This window comes from Archocentrus centrarchus, unplaced genomic scaffold (genome assembly GCF_007364275.1).
Source record: "Archocentrus centrarchus isolate MPI-CPG fArcCen1 unplaced genomic scaffold, fArcCen1 scaffold_48_ctg1, whole genome shotgun sequence".
NCBI lineage: Eukaryota > Metazoa > Chordata > Actinopteri > Cichliformes > Cichlidae > Archocentrus > Archocentrus centrarchus.
The window spans coordinates 998,631-1,018,861 of record NW_022060272.1 but is presented as its reverse complement, the minus strand read 5'-3'; the positions used below and the strand labels follow the sequence as shown (position 1 = coordinate 1,018,861).

At 42.6% G+C, this 20,231-nt stretch overlaps 2 protein-coding genes across 4 annotated transcripts; both read left to right on the top strand.

Moving 5' to 3' along the window:
* The first annotated feature begins 3,802 nt into the window (after positions 1 to 3,802).
* Positions 3,803 to 12,939, top strand: kmt5b (lysine methyltransferase 5B). 2 transcript variants are annotated; one of them, XM_030725148.1, is made up of 10 exons: positions 3,803 to 3,950; positions 6,142 to 6,399; positions 6,485 to 6,632; positions 6,731 to 6,896; positions 6,986 to 7,095; positions 7,367 to 7,533; positions 7,673 to 7,692; positions 7,779 to 7,915; positions 8,100 to 8,299; positions 8,580 to 12,939. In XM_030725148.1, the coding sequence occupies exons 2-10, from the start codon at positions 6,231 to 6,233 to the stop codon at positions 10,067 to 10,069; spliced, it is 2,607 nt and encodes an 868-aa protein (XP_030581008.1). In that variant the 5' UTR covers positions 3,803 to 3,950; positions 6,142 to 6,230; the 3' UTR covers positions 10,070 to 12,939. The 2 variants fall into 2 exon arrangements, with proteins under 2 accessions (XP_030581008.1, XP_030581007.1); XM_030725147.1 differs by lacking the exon at positions 3,803 to 3,950 and adding an exon at positions 4,000 to 4,254.
* Positions 12,940 to 16,720: 3,781 nt separating this feature from the next.
* ccnb2 (cyclin B2) lies at positions 16,721 to 19,162 on the top strand. 2 transcript variants are annotated; one of them, XM_030725161.1, is made up of 8 exons: positions 16,721 to 16,848; positions 16,964 to 17,074; positions 17,457 to 17,741; positions 17,809 to 17,967; positions 18,059 to 18,295; positions 18,429 to 18,569; positions 18,640 to 18,750; positions 18,821 to 19,161. In XM_030725161.1, exons 1-8 carry the CDS (start codon positions 16,822 to 16,824, stop codon positions 18,926 to 18,928), a joined length of 1,179 nt encoding a protein of 392 aa, XP_030581021.1. In that variant the 5' UTR covers positions 16,721 to 16,821; the 3' UTR covers positions 18,929 to 19,161. The 2 variants fall into 2 exon arrangements, with proteins under 2 accessions (XP_030581021.1, XP_030581022.1); XM_030725162.1 differs by having other exon boundaries at positions 16,722 to 16,848; positions 16,967 to 17,074; positions 18,821 to 19,162.
* Positions 19,163 to 20,231: the final 1,069 nt, after the last annotated feature.

The following is a 20,231-nucleotide window of genomic DNA, read 5'->3' as shown; positions in this document are numbered from 1 at the left end:
TTTGTGGAGCAGTGCATTACTTATTGAAAAAATGATTTACAGCAAAGAGATGTAAAATTACCACCAAAAACAAGCAAACCTAAAAAATGAAAAAAGGGTGAGAGAGATGGATGAAAAGAAATACAAAGAGATCCAAAAACGATGATGACAATAAGACACAAAACAGGTAAAGACACTTAACACTGTCATTTCAAAGAGACACAAAAGCACTACAAAGACACAAAATGCCCTAAGACAGACACAAAAATGCTATAAAGACATCTCAATACTAAAATCTACTTAAAAGGAAAACAACTACAGAGGGAGCCAAAATGGCCACTGAAAAAACTACACACAAATGAGACACAAAAGTACTTCAAAAGTGACAAAAACTTAAATATATAAAATGTGCCTTAAAATATACACACGTGCAAACTAAATTTTTAATCATTGTTTTATGACACTTTTTGAACCCCCAGCCATTGCTTTTCAATTTCAGGGTCATGGGGGGATGGAGCCAATCCCAGCTGTCAAAACACCAGGGCTGGACACAGGGAGACAGAGAACCAGCAAATCACCCAGGCAGAGGGAGAGCATGCCAGTGAGCTGGAACAGCAGCTCCATGACATCACCAGCCAGATTTTCAGGTAGTTTAACAGTTAAAGGCAGCTTGTGTCCAAAGAACACCTGAATTTCGATCATTAACAAAGGGAATTTTGATTGGCTCTCATTCACACCTACATCATACAATCTGGACCAGACTTCTTCAGTAGGATGAGGGTCCACCCCTGAATACATACATATGACAATATATAATAAAAGTTGCAGCGTCACCTAGTGGGAACAGGAAATGTCATGTTTTACACTTTGAGATACAGCTCCAAGGTGGTTGAGCAGAACCATCTCAGATTTCACCTGCAAAGCCTTAAGGATTTGGTCTTACATTGGTTTCAAAACTGTGATTTTTTACAAAAGGGTGTGACCCTGGCAGGATGACGAATTTCGTTGTTTTGCCATGAAGAAAAAAATGGCTGTAATGCAAAGCCAAATTGCTCAATCTGCACCAAACTACAGTGTTTTGATAAGTCTCCTGTCCTGATCACATTGATATGCATAAAGTCCCTAAACGTTAGAGCGCCACCTAATCGGACCTGGAAATATCATGAAATTCCAATGTGTCACACTTTGATGTACTACTCCTCCCAGTTCTCCTCAATCCACCTCAATAGTTGTCTGAATAAACATCAGACATTGGTGATGATTCAGTGCAATAATTGTGAGTTTTCGTACAACGGTGCACCCTGGTGGCCAGCAGATTTGTCGAGAAACAGTCAGTCCTTGATGAGGGTCTTGGAAAGCTCAAAATGCATGAAATCAGGCACAGTTCTCTGTCAGCATGTAAGCTTTCAGATTTAAATGCTGTGATAACCAAATACGGAAAAATGGCTCCAAGCGCCACCTCGAAATTTTCAAAACATCAGCCCCAGAGCTACATTTCATCTACATATCTGAAACTGTGCAGGCTCATGTAGCATCCTAAGATGTGCAAAAAAAGTCTCTTGGACCTGCCCACCCCCTCCTCCCACTCAACATGTTTGAGGTGATATGCTGGGTGTATGTGAGCGTATGTAGTGGGAAGAATGCGTATGACTGTGTGAAAGCTACAGTGCTAATAAAATTGGAGGGACACATGTAACATGAGCACTGAACAAGGCCCTCAGTGTCTAAGATGTAAATAAAATTGAGGAGCAGGCAGCAGTGAACAGCTAAGTGGGGCCACCTCAGCAGCTCCACCCACTAACCACCGTGTAACACACCTGTCCCCCAAGGCCCTATGTGTACTATGAGGTGTTGTGAGCTGTATGATGTCATTAAAAAGGAGGGGTGGGACATCATGGAGCACAGCGAGCAAAGCCAAGGGAGTGGCCCTACTTACTGTGGCACGAGCCCCCACACAAAAAGACTACAACAAAAATCTCACATACACGCACACACATGCACACACACACACAAAAGACAACAACAAACATTACACCCACACCCACACACACAGTGGTCCTGAGTCCAGGACCAACCAGCCCCCCACAGGACACCCCAGTGTAGGCACCCCAGAATCCCGGAATGCCAGACAGACATCCCGACGCGGGTCAACCCACCCCACATGGCAGTGCACCTGAGGGGGCGCAGACCCCTCCAGCACCGGGAGGGTCCCAACCGGCAAATGGGCGACCCCGGGCACCAGGGCCCCAGACCCTTCACCCTGACCCCTGCAGAGGAGGCCGGCCATCTGGCCTGGGGCCAGCATCCACCACCACAGGCACTCCAGCCCCCACACTCCAAGACCATAAGAGCATCCATCCAAGGCCCCACCAACAACCAGGGCCTGCACACAGAAACCACAAAACAGCAGTCACTGTCTCCAGTCCAAGAGCCATCAGACACCCAGATCCCCCGGCCTACCCCCCAGTCACCTGCCGGGCACACCGTGAGATGAGACTACAGCTGATCACCCCCCACTAAGTGGATGGAATTGATCGGTGGGGACCAGAGAGATTCAAATTTGTCCAATTGGTTTTTAGAGGTGTCAGAGATTCTTTCCAGACTAATGTGCTCTAAAAGTAAATTCCTATAGTGAGTAATACACAACTCATTTTTTTGATTTCCAATCCATGAGGATAGTTTTCTTAGTGATGCATAAGGCAGCAAGAACTATGTGTGAAATAGTTTCACTTTTATGCTCAACTCCCTCTTCACCACGACAGATTGGTGCAGCATCCGCAACACTGCAGATGCAGCCCCGATCTGTCTGTCAATCTCCTGTTCCCTTCTCCGGTCACTTGTGAATAAGACCTTTGAACTCCTCCACCTGGGGCAGCAACCTGAGCTGAAGTGGGCACTCCACCCTTTTCCAGCTGAGAACCATGGCCTCAGAATTAGAGGTGCTAATTTCCATGCCAGCCGCTTTTTTGTTTACAAAATAATTCCACATGTATTTCTTCATAGTTTAGAAGACTTTATTATTAATCTGCAATTCAGACACTTTTTAAATAATGAAAAACCACTGATATATTTATACATTTTATAACAGAAAGAAGAGGATATATTTTTCTGTCATTCATGAAAGCTGCTTTTAACAAAAGTATTGGCAGTAACATTGGTGATGTAGCCTGCCCATAATATCGGAAAACAATTAAATAGTATCACAAAACAAAGACTTACTGCAATAAATCATTAATGCAAGTTTTCATAAATTCAAATTGGTGAACTTAGTCGAAGTTACAGTCAGTATCTGTTACAGTAAGTAAATATTACAGGACCAATAAGTGAATTGGAACAACTAGAAATTGCCATCCAACTCAAATATGGTCTGGTGGCGTATAAATACGAGAGGATGAGGCCTAAATGAACGCAGACCAGCCTCTTTACAAAGTGATGTGGGATTAAAAGAAAAGTGAAGAAGAAGAAGGGATTTATTTGTGTGAGAGGAGAGAAGTTTGCATATTATATTTGCATGGTTCTCCAAAGACGTGCCGTGGAAGCAGCTCTTCCCACACCGGTGGATTCTTTAGGAAGCGTGAAGAGGTTTGTTTATGCAGCACTACTTTTGTGTACTTCCGACAATTACTGACACACACTAAGATGCTAATTTTCGACATTCTTTAATAAACAGCTTTAGAAAAATCCACGATGGTGTCCATTTTCCAAGTTTTACGTAGTCTTTGTCATGGTGTTGCTGGCTGCGGCGCAGACGGGAGAGGATGGTGGCGTATTTGCGGGATCTACTTTCTTCGGAATGGCTGTGCTGCGTTTCTCTGTCCCTCTCTTGTCCATGGCCGCCATCTTGAATTTTAATGTTAATTTCTTAAAAAAAATGTGTTTCCTGTGATATTTTCGTGTAGGGTATCGTGCCAAATTTGGATTAGTTTGAAGAAGTGCGGTTTTGTTACGCGACCACTTAACATTTTGAGCTCGTAAGTATGTTATGTGTTTGGTGTGTTTTGTTGTCGGCTGAGGGGCTTTTAACGACAGCAGCCGTGAAGCTCCAGGCTCGCCGCTGAACTCATTGTGATGTGTAACATTTCTCACATCGGGAAACTCGCTGCTCGCCTCCTTTGGTAGCGACAGTCTGCGGTATCTACACGGATTCAGGCGCTTCAGTAACTTTTTAATTCGAAGGGAAACTGGATGTTTAGCCCATCGAGCTCGCTAATGGCTCCCACATCAAACAACCCGAGCTAACGCAGCCTGCTAGCGGCGTTAGCTGCTGGTTTTCAGGTAGGCAGCATAATGTAACCGGGTTAATCACGGGGACGTGTGGCGCTTACTGCTGGATAATCACCGAATATTTCATGATTTGAGACGACATACATTTGCTGAGGGGGAAGTGAATAAGTGGCTGACGGTGAAGTTCAGTGAGCGACCTGCTGAGGTGAAGTTTCATAACATAAACCGGGGCGTACGCTCATGCCGGAGCATTCATGGATTTCTGAAGTCGGCAGGCTCGGCTGCTGGCCCTTATCTATGAATAACAGTAGTTTGGACGCTTGGTGGGAAACGCCAGAGCCGTTTGTGGTGTGGGGCTGGTGCACGATGGCGTGAGATGTTGCCGTCACTATAAGCCACCATCGTGTGTACTCGGCGTCAGCCTTTGTGTTTAACTGCGTGTGACTGTAACGCGGACAAGCCCGGCTCGCTCGCTGGAAAACACTTGTACATGTCGCCGGCAAGCTTGCCACCCCGGCCTCGTCCGTGGTACTCAGCTGCGGGTTGAGGGAGGGCAACTGTCAGCAGACAATACAGGGCAGTGCTGACAACTGTGCTACAGCCTCGGCCTTCCGGGTTTCCGCTCCCTCTCCGTTCCCTGACGCTTTATTGCGGCTAACGTTAGCTTCTGAGCCATAAACACGAAGCAAGTATGTTTCGAGCACAGAGAGAAGTGGAAACCGCTCGTGACAGATGCGTTGACCTCACATGGTGGGGTAACGCAGTTGAAAGGCTATATATGTGATGCATTGTTAACAGTAGTACCGTGCGGACGGATGACAGCAGATGAGCCGTTTGTGGTGCGCTTGACAGGCAGCCAGTGCAGTACATGCAGTGGCCACTAAGCGGCGCTGCAGGATCAGATTCCAAACTGACATTGGCCAGCTGTGCACCTTTAAACCCACAGTGACTGTCAACGTTGGGTTCACTTACTGATCAGTCTGTCGTTAATTCTGTCATTGAGAATTCAGCAGCAAAGATGATGGTAGCATCACTTCCAGAGGGTACAAGTCTGATTTATGGGCAGAGTCAGCACATGTCTTCATATGGAAATGACTGTGTGCATCACAGGTACCGAGATGCTGCCAAGTGGAGAGTTGTACTTTTTCAAGGATTTTGGATGAGCTAAATGAACTTGAGCTCCAACTAAAGATAATATCTTTAGTTGATTACTTGTTAAATTTAATTGGCAGCAAAAACAATCAGAAAAGCCTTCACATATCTCAATCCATGGCTTCATTGAATCATTTGTTACTCAATTCAAAACCCAGACATGTCATGAAGTGTCAGATATGACAAAAACATCAAACTCTCATCTTTGAAAAACTAAAAACACCAGTCCTTGAAATCAGTTTAATTGGGATTGACTGTTTAATAATTGGAGCTTTATAGTAATCTTTAAATCTATGTTTAAATCTAAATGAGATCAGATCATCCTTCAGTAGCATGAGATGTGTTCACCTTTACGATTCTACATCTCTGATGGCCAAAATTTGTGTGATTAACTTTTCTATTCTGTTTTATTTATATAGCACCATTTCATTACATGCCCATGATATTATAAGGTACTGACTGTACAGTAACTCTGTGCTACAATCCCAAATAATGAGGTATCCATAACCAGGATGAATTGATGTCGAAATACAAAACAGATTAGTGTTTGTATTGTAACGTGAATCATTTATAGTGGGCAGACTCAGTATTGGTTTGTTATTCGAGCTACTAAATGAGATGCTTTGTCTAGCAGCTCACGCAAAATAAACATTCAGAGAAATTGTAAATATTTGATACTTGTTTTTTAAAGCAATTATTCCATCATTCCTGTTATATTTTCTGTTAGACAGCTGATGACTCTCTGCAACTATAAACATTTTGTGTGTGTTTCTGCTATTCCTCCAGGTTTCAAAGTCTTGACCCCAGTCTTCCCCACTCAAGAGTGTTGCTTCACCTCGGAGACTAAATGCAACTGGACCAGGGGTCTTGTGGGCATGAAGTGGCTGGGCGAATCCAAGAACATGGTATTAAATGGCAGACGACATGGAAACAAGTTGACTGGCGAGCAGCCTGTGAACCAGAGCCAGACTCGCTCTCAGCATCCACAGCGTGCATCCCTGCGCCACAACAAGAGCCACCCCAGAAACCGAAGATGTAGCCGCAGTGAGTTGAATATGCTTGCTTTGACTAATCCGCAGATTCTTCAGCAGCACATACTTTAACATTAGCGTGCCTGCGATTTTTGCAGGATTTAATGCTGCCAGTCTGGAGGCAGAGAGGCGCTATGTGCCCTCCTCGGGAATGACTGCCAAGGAGTTGTGTGAGAATGATGATCTGACCACGAGCCTCATCTTGGATCCATATCTGGGCTTTCAGACTCACAAAATGAACACCAGGTTAGCAAATATGCCACTGATGGCTGTGCTAATATGCACGCATCTTGCCCTGCGATTATGCTAGGTTATTTCTTATTGTTACTTTTGTGTCTCAACAGATTTCGACCTATCAAGGGAAGGCAAGAGGAGCTGAAAGAGATAATTGAGCGCTTCAAGAAACATGACAACTTGGAAAAAGCTTTCAAAGCTTTGACATCAGGAGACTGGGCTCGAAATATATTTCTCCACAAGACGAAGGCTCAAGAAAAGCTCTTCAAGCAGCATGTAAACACACTATTGTAGATCTGCCCTGTTTTTCTACTGTTGCGAAAGCCACTCGTACAATCACATGGCTCATTGTGTGTTTTCCACAGGTATTTGTGTATCTGCGCATGTTTGCCACAGACAGTGGGTTTGAGATTCTTCCTTGTAACCGTTACTCTTCCGAGCAAAACGGAGCTAAAATTGTGGCAACAAAGGAATGGTGAGAACAGCTTCCCATCTGTTATTCATAATTATGAACTTTGGCATTGTTTGAACTTAGATAATTACAGTTATTTCAAACTTCTGATGTAGTAATAATAAAAATAAAACTTAATTTACATAGAACTTTTCTTAATGTTGTAAATGGCTTCACAGAAAGGAATGAAACATCCAAAAATAAAACCAAAAAAAGACTCAGTTTCTTATTAGAATTTGCCTTAACTTGTTTTCAGCCTGTGTGATAAACCTTTCTGCCTAATTTACTGTCACAGGAAAAGAAATGATAAGATTGAGTACTTGGTGGGATGCATTGCTGAGCTCTCAGAGAGCGAGGAGAACTTGCTGCTCCGGCATGGAGAGAATGACTTCAGTGTTATGTACTCGACCCGCAAGAACTGTGCGCAGCTGTGGCTTGGACCAGCTGCATTCATCAATCATGGTAGTAATCATTATTTGTGGTCAGTTTATCCCATCATCTTGTGAAAAATGTCCATCACTATTTTTTTTTTGTTTGTTTGTTTGTTTTTGTTTTTTTTGTTTTTTGCAAGGATACTAATTGGTCTTCGTTTTTTCCCCAGATTGTCGGCCAAACTGCAAGGTAGGCCTCCCTGAAAGGTTTTTGGATCAGTAACTTTTAAATGTGTGAAGTCAGGTTATTAAGACCTTTTCCATTTGTCTTCTAAGTTTGTGTCGACAGGTCGGGACACGGCTTGCGTGAAGGTTTTGAGGGACATCGAGCCAGGAGAAGAAATTTCGTGCTACTATGGAGATGGTTTTTTTGGGGAAAATAATGAATTTTGTGAATGCTATACATGTGAAAGGTAGGCGCAAGGACAAATACATCATGAGAAAACTAAATGCACAGGCTTTCAATGTGGTATGGAAAAGCATAAAAATTGATTTTGGTAATATTCAGACTAACATAAACAGCTTCACAATCTCAATTGAGTGTCATAAGAAAAACTGATAAATGTTACTGTTATTATTTCCTCTTCTGTTGTGCAGGCGGGGTACTGGTGCTTTCAAATCCAAAGCTGGACTACCGGTGGAAGTGCCGGTGATCAACAGCAAGTACGGGTTGCGGGAGACGGACAAGCGCCTCAACAGGCTGAAGAAGCTAGGGGAGGGAAACAGGAGCTCAGACAGTCACTCTGTAGGCTCGCACACCGATGTAGACTCTCAGGAAATGCCAAAAACACATCAATGTAAGAGTCCTCTAACAGTTTAATCTATATTCCACCTACGGCAAGTCAGATCCCAAACTCCATTGGGCGGGTCTGGGGTGACAGAAGGAATACCATGCTTCAGTGCACTGTCTTATATCTCTTAATTGCACCATGAGTCATTGCCAGTAATCTGTGTTATTTATGCTGGAAGTCCAAAGTATTACATTTGAATTATTATTATTATTTTTTTTTTTTTTTAAATGTGAAGTTACTTTTCTAAAAATATTATAATGTGAAGCCTTTTCTGTTTTCCCTCCAGCTGCCAGAAAAAGAACATCATCATCATCGTCATCATCATCTGGCCTAAAGTATAAAAACAGGACTCAAACCAGACAGACTTTGTCAAGAGCCCTTACTACCTCATGTTCAAAACAAGGTCGTGTAAACAGTAACAGGGTACCAAAGAGACTAAGATCCCAATCCAAGCCTTCACTAAATAAAGTCCAGTTGCGGAGTCGCAGGAGGGTTTCAGAGCCCAAGGCGCTGGCCAAAGGAGAGACCTGCCAGCTGGGTTTCAGGGACTCAAAGATGTCGTCGTGTAAAGGTGTCACTGTAAAGAAGGAGAAGGATGGACAGGAGCTGGTGCAGCAGACACTGGGCCAGCGGGGTTGTCTGACCCGTCATACTTCCAAGGAAAATGGCCACCTCCCAGCTGTGCCGAGCAGTGAAGGCAGCCAGTGTTTGATGTACAGAACTCGCAGGTCCGCAAGGACCCTTGTAAAAGCCCAGGAAACAGCATCTGGTGTAAAGCTGGAGCCCAGCGCCATGGATGGCTTGAGCCCAGTCCCTGGTGGAGTGGTTATCAAAACAGAACCAGCTGACATGGAGGAGTACCTCCGCCATGGAGTCGAGCTGGAGCATCCACCATTAGATGCTGTCTGTGCCAGAAGAGGCTCACGCACCAGACAGAAACGGCCGGCACGGCTCAGGACTGAGCGGACAATTAAATGCGAGGACACGTATGGTGAGCCGTTCATGCCAGTGGTTGGCAGCCATGCCACAAACTTCTCGGATTGTGGTAATATGCTTTTGAACTTTGCTGACCGACAGAGGGACTACAGTTGCGTCACCCACGGCAGCAAACCACTTCACAGGGACAAGGGGAAGACTGGCTACCGGTCTCAGGACAAGGGGAAGAAGAAGCGTCGGATCACGCGATATGATGCTCAGCTGATCCTGGAGAACAACACAGGCATCCCTAAACTGACACTCCGCCGGCGGAGGGACAGCAGCAGTAGCAAGACCACTGACCCCAATGACCCTATTGGCTCCTCCCACCTTTCTGCCTCTACAGTCAGTTCACCCTCTTCCAGCAAAATCAGCATCAAATTCAGCAAGGATCATGACAAGGACAAAGGCAGCTCCTACATTGCCAAACTGAATAATGGCTTTGCCCCTGTGGTCCACAGTAACTCCACCAAGCTGAAAATCCAGTTGAAGCGGGAGGATGATGCACGGAGACTATCCCAGACAAAGGTGGACCAGATTTCCTATAATGGGGACTTGGGTCAAAGTCTGGAGACCAGGAATGGTGGACATAGGACCCAAAAGGTCCTGGCAGACCCCTCGTCTGACGATGACGACAAGGAAGGGGAGGATGACGATGATTACTTCGATAATGAGTTTGAAGATGATTTCATTCCACTTCCTCCAGCAAAGCGTCTTCGACTCATCGTGGGTAAAGACTCCATAGACATTGATATCTCCTCCAGGAGGAGAGAGGATCAGTCTCTGAGGCTCAATGCATAAGCTGCGGACTTTTCCCTGTAAATATAGACGACCTGCTAATCAACTGTTGTGTTGATGTAAAAGAAGTACAGTAATTTAAAAAAACAAAAAAAATGAGAAATTGAACGTTATTAGAGGGTGCTGTTAACTTAAAACAAATCTGTTCTTCACTGAAGTGTCACTTTATTTCATATTAAGACCAACTACACAAAATATTAACGAACATTTTATACACCAAGTCTATCATCTGTCTCTTGACAGGAATTGTTCTCATTTTTGGGAATAATCTGGCTGAATCCTAAGTGAAAACAGAATTTGTTTTAAGTTAAACCATTCCTTTAAGTGAATGCACTTGTTATATTCATAATGGACATGGCTATTGTAGAAAGTGTACAGTATGGTGATTATCCCCTCTGTCTCATAGGCAGGTATTTTACTGAACTTTTGATTTTTTTCTCTAGTTGGTAAGTTTCAAGTGGGAAACCACACTGAATGAGTAGTGTGGAGTGGTTGGTCCAGAGGCATTGTAACATCAGCCAGACAGTCCTTTAGGGTTCAGGTGCCATGTTCTCATTATTCCAGTAGTTTTCCTGGGAAAGAGCATCTTGATTTTTGTCTGAGCATTATTTAAGTTAATCGTGTGCACATTTGTAGATTTGAATTATGTTGTTAAATTTGGGCTATCACAGGAGCAGTTTTTATATATGGTATGTTATGTAGTAGAGCCTGACCGATACTGAATTTTTGGGTAACAGAAAAACTTGATGATCTTATATGAATAGTAAGGTAGTTGTATTGAAAGAGGGGCATGATTGAGTCCAAGATGACATGTCAGATACTAGAGTTCTGCTAGTGGTAACTCGATCGTGGCGCCAAAAGGAAGTTCATCTCCACAGTGCCCATCTTATTTAGTTGCCCCCATCATATCTTAATGTTATGCACTGCTATAGCTGTTTTGACTGAGTGCCACTAGCTACCTGCAGAATGTCACCTGAACTGATTGAAGTTGTAGAACTGGACCTCTTGTCTGTGTTTTTGGAGTATTTTAGTACAAAAACAATACAGCTTCTTGAGCGATTACTTAATGTACTGTTTGAGAAGTCTGTTCTACAGGTTTAGGGTGTCATATTCCTGTAGTTTTGTTACGGAGTACTCTTTTGCAGGAATAGGTGTAATGCACCTTGCTACCAAACTAGCTAGCATTAGCTGATAACAGCACTCCACCCACTCATCCTGATATGGCCACTTCTAGCTCCGAAAAAACAAACAAAAAGTGACCAAAATGCAAATGCCGAGGCTTTAAAATATGAGTTCACTAGTCAACTTTTATATTTAGTCTATGGTAATTCACAAAGTGGTTATCAACTTACCATGAAGGCACTCCGTGACTCCTCACCACCGTCTGTTCAGCTGTGATGCTGCTCTGCTGCAAGTGCTATGAGGATCATTTAAAACATCAAAATACAAAATGGCATTGGAGGTACTTCAGTGGACAAAGTGTGATGTTACCTTTTCTAGAATATTCTAAACATGTTTTCTGCATTATGTCCTTTTTAAAGTAAATATTTTGGGGCTTCTCAAACAGGATGTGAGTACACAGGTTGGTCAGGCTCTGTTATTCGTTGGAAACAACTGACGCAAAACAAGTAGTCAAACTTCAGCAACAAACAGCATGCATGTATGTTTTCATTGTTCACACACTGAGCACGTTTCTTTGCAGTGAATTAAATCATCTGTAGTTTGCTCAGTGATGTAAATACATGCGTCAAGCTGCATAATTTAAAATGAGGTTTTATAATCCATCATGCATTGAACCGAACTGTTTAAAGGCTTCATTTCTGGAGCTACCCTGTAATGGTAACATGGCACACGTGGTAGTTCACGGTCAGTCAAATCAACTTTTAAAGGCTACCTGTATATGCATTTGAAACCTGAAATGCTCAAAGTAATGTACAGAAAGACTGGCTTCTGTCTCTCAGCTGAATTATGATGTTCTTTTTCTCCACTCTCGCTCTGCAGTATGAGAGTTTGTAGGAACAACAGAAGTGATGTCCATTGACACTAGAGTTTGCAGAGGAAGCTTTCACTGTTTCCGATGTTCTTAGTGTAGAATCATGTTTTTTTTTTTTGTTTGTTTGTTTTTTTCCCCTGTGGTGCTACTTTAATTTCCTTCCCACCTGTTTGATTTTCTTTACTATGTCATAGCTGGTGGCAGCATTAATCTAGAAACACAGTGTGTCACTTGTATGTGTAGTCACTCAAGTTTTTAGTTTCTTTTGCAGGAGCACATATACTTTCCAACAGCATTAGGTGCCTTAAAGAGGATTTTGACTAAATTTCTTATATAGCTAATCAAGGAAGAGTGTAAATGCTAAGCCATCTGCTTTCCCCAGAGAAACACTTCATCAAGAGCCCACCGTCAGTCCTTCTGTATATTATTTTCTTACTTGTGTGAAGTAAATGAACAGACCAAGGGATCAACTGAGACTGAATGTTAATCCTGTTTCTTGTGTTTAATATGTACTGTTGACATCACCAGCAGCTAATCACCATTCTGACCATGCTCAGTGTGGCCCCCATACCCCCTCCTTTGGATTTGTCCATCCCACACTGTAAACTCTTCCAGGTGTTACCATCTGTGTGGTCTTTGTCCAATAGACAGCTGTCACAATAACCAGCTGATTCAAAAAGTAAAAGAAAAACAAACATTAAACAAATGTGAATAGTTTGCGGTCATTTTAGCGTGTTGCGTGGGTAGTGGGAATCATGTAAAGAGAATTAAAAATGGGCAGTGCATATATTGTCCAATATGTAAATCATGTGAACACATCTTGTACTTATTTAACAGTTTTGAATACTTGAAAACTATATAAAGTTTCTTTGTGACTCTTGCTCCTTGAGCTTTTTTGAGTTCTGCTGTGGAAGTGTGCAGTGCTAGGCTGTGTACCTCGAAAAGTTCAACATAGTCAGCACTGACCTTAAAATCCACAATCCTGTGGTCACTCGTAGGTGGTTATCAACTGGATAAGTCAACCCATGAGTTCACAATCTTGCTGTGAGTACATTCACCACAAAAGGTAATATGACCAATCACAAACCTGGATAGAGCTTCACAGTATGGTGGTATATAAAGCAAGAGGAGACTAATATTTGAAGCAAATATGAGGAGGTTACACGTGATACAAGCTATTGAGTCACACCACCATGTGTGATGGAAGAGTGACATATAGCATGCTAACTATATCCTAATATTATGGAAATGCTCCATGAATCTGTGTTGGAATAAAAAAAGGGGGGGGGCATACACCCCCTTTCACTTCTGAGGTTTTACATATCAAGACACAAAACTGGTCACAGCATTTTATACAGTGGCATTATTTGTTGAACAAAAACTAAGACAGCATGCTGAAGCATTGTGTGAAAACACGTCCACCCTTACTGCTACTCAGATACACTTGATTAACCAGTAATCAGTGAGTGTGAGCACCTGTATAACAGCAGTAGTTTTGGCAGTTCATTCAGGTGTGTGTGCTAACACCAAGGAGAAAAAATGATCAGAAATGATTTTAGAGAAGCAATTGTTGCCACCCATCAATCTGCAAAGGGTTATCGGGCCATTTCCAAACAATCTGAAGTGTCATTCTACAGTGGGAAAGATTATTCACATTCAAGACAGTTGCCAATCCCAGGAGTGGATGTTCCTGCAAATTGACCCCAGGATTAGACCATGCAATACTGAGAGAAACTAAAAATCCACGTCTCAGCCTCTCCAGGCCCCCAGTGGCATGTTAAATGTTAAAATTCATGATGGTGCAACTAAAAAAGAAAGACGGAACACGTATGTGTTGTTTGGAAGGGATACAGTAGAAATGCCTGGAACAATGTCCTTTGGACATTTGGACACACAGACCATAATGCACAGTACCACACTTTGAGAAAACCTAACATAGTATATCGACACAAGCTCCTCATACCAATTGTCAAGCACAGTGACAGAGGATTGATGATTTGGGCTTGTTTTGCAGCCACAGGCTTCTTGCAGTCGTTGAGTCATAGTATGAGGCCATCTGTCTGACAGCCACATTGGGTTATGCAACACGACCCCAGGAACATACGCAAATCTATAACAGGATGACCTCAAAAAAAAAAAAAAAAAAAAGACCTGAGTTGCTGCAATGGCCCATCCATTTTTGGTCCTGTTCCACCACCAATCATTTTCAGCAAATGTTCCAGTATGATTTGAGGCAAAAAGTGAAGATATCAAAAACACAATACTATTTTACAGTTAACCCTTACATGGTGTTTGAATCTGTGGGACCCATTTCAGTGTAGCTTTACATCCTCATTTCATATGACTTTGGATACTGTGGCTCTCTGAAAAGGAAGGTCTCAAATCACAAGTGCCTGACTCCATGGTATAACTCACAAGTGCACAGCTTAAAGCAGATAACCCGTAAGCTGGAGAGGAAATGGCGCCTCTCTAATTTAGAAGATCTTCATTTAGCCTGGAAAAAGAGGATGTTGCTCTATAAAAAAGTGCTCCATGAAGCTAGGACATCTTACTATTCATTACTGATTGAAGAAAATAAGAACAACCCCAGGTTTCCTCTCAGCACTGTAGCCAGGCTGACGAAGAGTCAGAGCTCTGTTGAGCCGAGTTTTCCTGTAACTTTAACTAGTAATGACTCCATGGATTTCTTCACAAATAAAATTTTAACCATTAGAGAATTTTTTTTCATAACCATATCGAAGACATATTTTTATGTTCAGCTACTGCTGGTATTTATTTAGACTCTTTCTCTTCGATTGATCTTGATGAGTTAACTTCAATAGCTACTTCCTCCAAACAATCAAAATGTTACTTAGACCCCATTTCCACAAGACTGCTCAAAGAAGTCCTACTATTAATTAATGCTTCAATCTTAAATTTGATTAATCTACCTTTATTAAGTTGTTACATACCAAAGGCTTTTAAGATAGCAGTAGTTAAACCATAACTTAAAAAGTCATCACTTGACCCAGCTGTTTTAGTTAATTATATCTCCAACCTTCCTTTTCTCTCAAAGACTCTTGAAAGAGTAGTTGTAAAACAGCTAACTGATCATCTGCAGAGGAACGGTGTATTTGAAGAGTTTCAGTCAGGTTTCAGAATTCATCACAGTACAGAAACAGCATTAGTGAAGGTGATCTTCTTACAGTGTGTGTGTGTGTTTGTGTGTGTTCTCATAGGGGTCATCTGATTGTTGGGTTTTCTCTGTAATTATTGTAGGGTCTTTACCTTACAATATAAAGCACTTTGAGGTGACTTGTGATTCTGTGCTATATGAATAAAACTGAAAAATTTCATAGGGAAACACTGACTACTATCAGGATCACAGCTGATCTCTATAGCCAGTCTCTGTTGTTCTCTTGGTCCCTGCATTGTTGGTCGTGTTGTGGGCTGGTGCTTTTGGTTTGATGTCCTCATGCAGGGAGGAAAAGGAGGCCCTGACTACACAAAAAAATAAAATTTAAGTTGCTAAGTTGCCATCAGATATTCATTCATATTCATTTTCCGTTACATCAGCAAACTGGAATTAACATAAATTTGTTCTGCTTTAAACCTGTCTTGTATACATTTTTTAATAGCAAAAGTGATCTGAATTTTATCACAAATCTTCAATTTTAAGGTGGCTTTTAGAATTTTACATGGTTATTACCTGAGACTAAGTCTTTTTATACAAAGTGTGTTTAAAATCATTATTGTTACTCATACTTTATTTACATTATCATCCAAAAATACAATCTTTTCTCTTTTCATTTTGAAATAACAAAACAAATATTATTATGTTGTGCTCTAACTTTGAACTTTACTCATCTAACAACATGAGTTTGATGTCTTTAATGTCCAGTATTAAATATATTAATTTACCCGATTGCTAGCATGCTGTCTGAGGACCAGCGCTTTAAAGAAGACAGGGTCAGTGTTCCTTTTCTGTAGCCTCATGTGAAATAATCTTATGAAACAATGAGGTGTTTCCTCTAATACTCTCTACATTGCTCCATCCGTAGACTATATGCATACATGCAGACAGATTTACTGATGGTCTATTAGTAGAATAACCACAGAGGTGCCAGACTATTTGTCAAATAACCGCATTTAGATGCACCATAAGGCATCACAGGCAACACAGTGGAAAGGTCTAATTCTGAGCCTTGTCACTAAAGAGAAGCCCAGCAGTGTCTACAGCTCATAGTTTTGATGACTCCCCTGAGAGCTCCCTGTTCAGCATTCAAAAGCCCAAGTCCACCTCCTTAGCCATAAGCCTACTTTCTGTACGGATGGCCCACCTAGACGACCATGACCCCCTGGGCCCCAGAAACAACCACCCCTAACTTAAACAGAGTTGCACAAAGTGCAAACTCTTGAACTTGAGCACACAGGGACACACGAGCAGTGGAGGGGTGCTGTAACAGCGCGTGGAAAAGAATAACATAATAATAATTAAACTGTTTCACCAACAGTGAATCATTGATATTTTTTGACTTAATTTAATGATGTAAGCAGAAGAGAATGGATGGATTAAATACCATAGTAAGTGGTTAAAAAAAATCAGCATTTAAATACCGTCACCTTTGACCTCAGATTATCGGCCAATCAGGAGCGTCCATAACAAAGCTGTAACCAATAGAATTGGGAGGAGCGCTATTTGAATGCTGTCGTCTGTTTGTTTTCGCTAGTCAAGGACTTTGTGAAACGTGTCTGTTGTGTCCTGGTTGTTGCTGAAGTTAAAATGTCGTCTGTGGACGTTCGTGTTACGGTGAGTAAAGTGACCTTTAGCTGCTAGCGACGCGCCTGTTTTCAGTGGTGAAACGGGAGAAAGCGCTGAGACAGCGTGTGTCCGCTCTGTAACGTTCATGTTTTTGCGTGTTTAGCAGCTGCCAGCCGCAGGGAACAACCTGAAGACCGGGAAAGCTGCCGCGGCTCCGAGGAGAGCGGCTCTCGGAGAGATAACCAACTTTAAGGCCCCGACGGTCAGCGTAAAGGTAACGAAGAACCGTCCTGTTTTACTGAGACAGATGAGGACCAGAACTGGGCAGCATGTGTGACTGCAGCTCTGCGGGTTTCATAGCTCAGTCTGGGTTCATTAGCTCCAGTGGAAAAGTTAAAAGGGTAACGATATAATAACACTCCTGTCCAGAGTCCCTTCAATCTGCTGTAAAACACCTTGACCGCCCCCCCCCCCCCCGGGCCCAGACCTCAGCTTCATTTAGTACCTTATGCAATGAACAAATCATTAAACCCTATGGTTTTGGAGCTATTTGATTAGATGAGGGCTGCACTAGTTGGACCTTTTTGTTCTGCCCAGCCTTAAAGCATGATTACTTTTTCCAAGTGTAACCAGTCCAAAAACACTTGTTTCCTCAGGGGACAGGACAAACCAAAGTCTCAGCCAAACCATCCTGTGCCCAAAGAACCAAACCCGTACATGTAGTGGCTCCTATAGTCCAGGTCCAAGCAGCTGCAGCTCCTCTCCCTTCGGTTTCAGAGGAGTCTGTGGTCAACGTGTCCATGAAGGAGGAGACTGAGCTGTGCCAGGCTTTTTCTGAGGCACTGCTCACCATACAGGACGTGGATGAGCAAGATGTAGACCAGCCGCAACTCTGCTCAGACTACGTCAAAGATATCTACAAGTATCTGCATGTCTTGGAGGTAATGTCTTCCTCCAGCTTCCAGAACCAGCTGCTGTTGTCTCTGACTTACATTAGTGTCTCTTTAGGTGCAGCAGGCAATACGAAGCAACTACATGCAAGGCTACGAAATCACTGAGCGCATGCGAGCGCTTCTCATTGACTGGCTGGTCCAGGTTCACTCCAGGTTCCAGCTGCTGCAGGAGACTCTGTACCTCACTGTTGCCATCCTGGACCGTTTTCTTCAGGTGATGACTCTGAACAGCTTTGCCTCCTGGCTTTTTGACCTGGATCTTTAAAAAAATACAAAAAAAGAAACCGCTTCCTCCTGTGCTACAGGTCCAGCCAGTGTCTCGCAGGAAGCTGCAACTTGTTGGCGTGACCGCCATGCTGGTGGCCTGTAAATATGAGGAGATGTACTCTCCAGAGGTGGGAGACTTTGCCTACATCACAGACAATGCCTTTACAAAGTCTCAGATTCTGGAGATGGAACAGCAGATTCTGAGGAGCCTCAAATTTCAGCTTGGGCGTCCTCTCCCTCTACACTTCCTCAGACGAGCTTCCAAAGTGGCAAATGTGAGTTTCTGCATGAATCTGATGTGGAGAAGATTTTGTATATTGTATTGGAACCAGCATTTATCAATGTTTAAAACTTGGAAGCTAAGGATTGTCTAAGAGTTGGTTAAATGTTGACATGCATGTGTGTCAGTCTGATGTGGAGAGACACACACTGGCCAAGTACCTGATGGAGCTGACCCTGCTTGACTACAACATGGTGCACTACCGGCCCTCTGAGATTGCTGCTGCTTCTCTCTGCCTCTCCCAGCTGCTGCTGGATGGCTTGCCCTGGGTGAGTACAAGTTCATTTAATTCATGTTTTGCTCTTCCAGCCTGGTTGTTTAATAGACTGCCTCCCTCAGTCTCCCACGCAGCAGCACTACTCTACCTACGATGAGCCCCACCTGAAGCCCATCATGCAGCACATTGCAAAAAATATTGTGATGGTAAATGAAGGCAAAACAAAGTTCCAGGTGAGCCAGCTGAAAATGATGCACCAGCTGTTGACTAGAAGCACAAACTAAACTCATTTTGTCTCTGCAGGCTGTGAGAAACAAGTACTCAAGCAGCAAGCTGCTCAAGATCAGTCTCATTCCTCAGCTGAAGTCCTCCATTGTCAAGAACATGGCAGCACCTCTGCAGAATCCCTGAGATGACTTTTTTCTTTTTTTTTTTTTTTTAAATTCTTGTTGGACACTTGATTTGCACTTTATTTTATATTCTTGAGGCTTTCATTGCAACCTGTGAAAATGCTGCGTTCAACTCCGCTTTGGGACGAGGCATCAGTTTTGCAGCATTGTTGAACCACACTCACGACTTGGATGAAACTGCTAATTGATCAAAACCTCTGTGGAGACTTTTAATAAAGGTTTTTTTATAACTTTGTTTTTTTTTGTTTTTTTGTTTTGTTTTAAATGATATTTGGATAATGTGGCATATTTATGGATGCAGAGTGACAGGACCTGCAGCCTTTAGTGAATGCAGGGTTACAGGTCACTTGTTCATGTTGTGTATACTGCATGCATGTGACAAACGCTTCATCTACTAAATGGGCTTTGAAACATGTTTAATGTTTAATTGTTTACCATTGATTTAGTTGCCTGGAATACTAATGAGTGAATGTTTGTCACTGAAATCATCCCTTGCTCCTCTTCCTTGAGTAAACTGGCACATTTGGGTAAATGCCTTTAAACTGGTTTATTTTTGCAGTCTTTGTGTTGGGCTCTATAAATGTACTACATAATAGAAATCTTCCATGTATGTCAACGTTCAAAAGAGTCTCCTCAGCCTCACTGTGCTGTAGTGGATGTTTGTGAGCCAAAAGTAAACCATGTGTGGACGAGGTCCCAGCTGTGAGTCTGAGGTCAGGCCTCAGCCTCAGGAGCTCACCTATTGTCAGTTTTAAAGTCATGCTTTGGTGAAGTCCACCGACCCTTGAGTGACTCGTCTGGTTTGGCAGCAAAGCTTTGCACCTCTGCCATGACTGCTATAGAATGACACCATTTACAAGCAGATGACGCAGCTCATGTTCTGAGCTGAGTGTGTGTGTGTGTGTAGCATTGTTCTCTTCAGACTGGCTTTGATCACACTATTGCCCTCTCCCTGACCAGTGTCTGAACTCAGTGGCTACAAAATAATCATTACCTGAACAAACTGACACATTTTTAATTTTTAAGACATTTCCATGGAAACTAATTTTTATCATGATTTTAGTCCAAAAAAATGACAATTTTTGAAATAACATACACTGAATGTAGAATTATGAGACATGGGCTCATCAAAAGGTAAAAATTAAGTTTGAGACAAATCCATCCAACTCCTGCTTATCCAGTTCAGAGGGCCAGAGCCTATACAACCTTTATTTTATCTGTTTGCTACCAACTCAAGAGGAGCTTATACTCAATATTTTATCTACAGACTTCTAAATTTTAGTATAAATGTTCCTTCAGGTCAA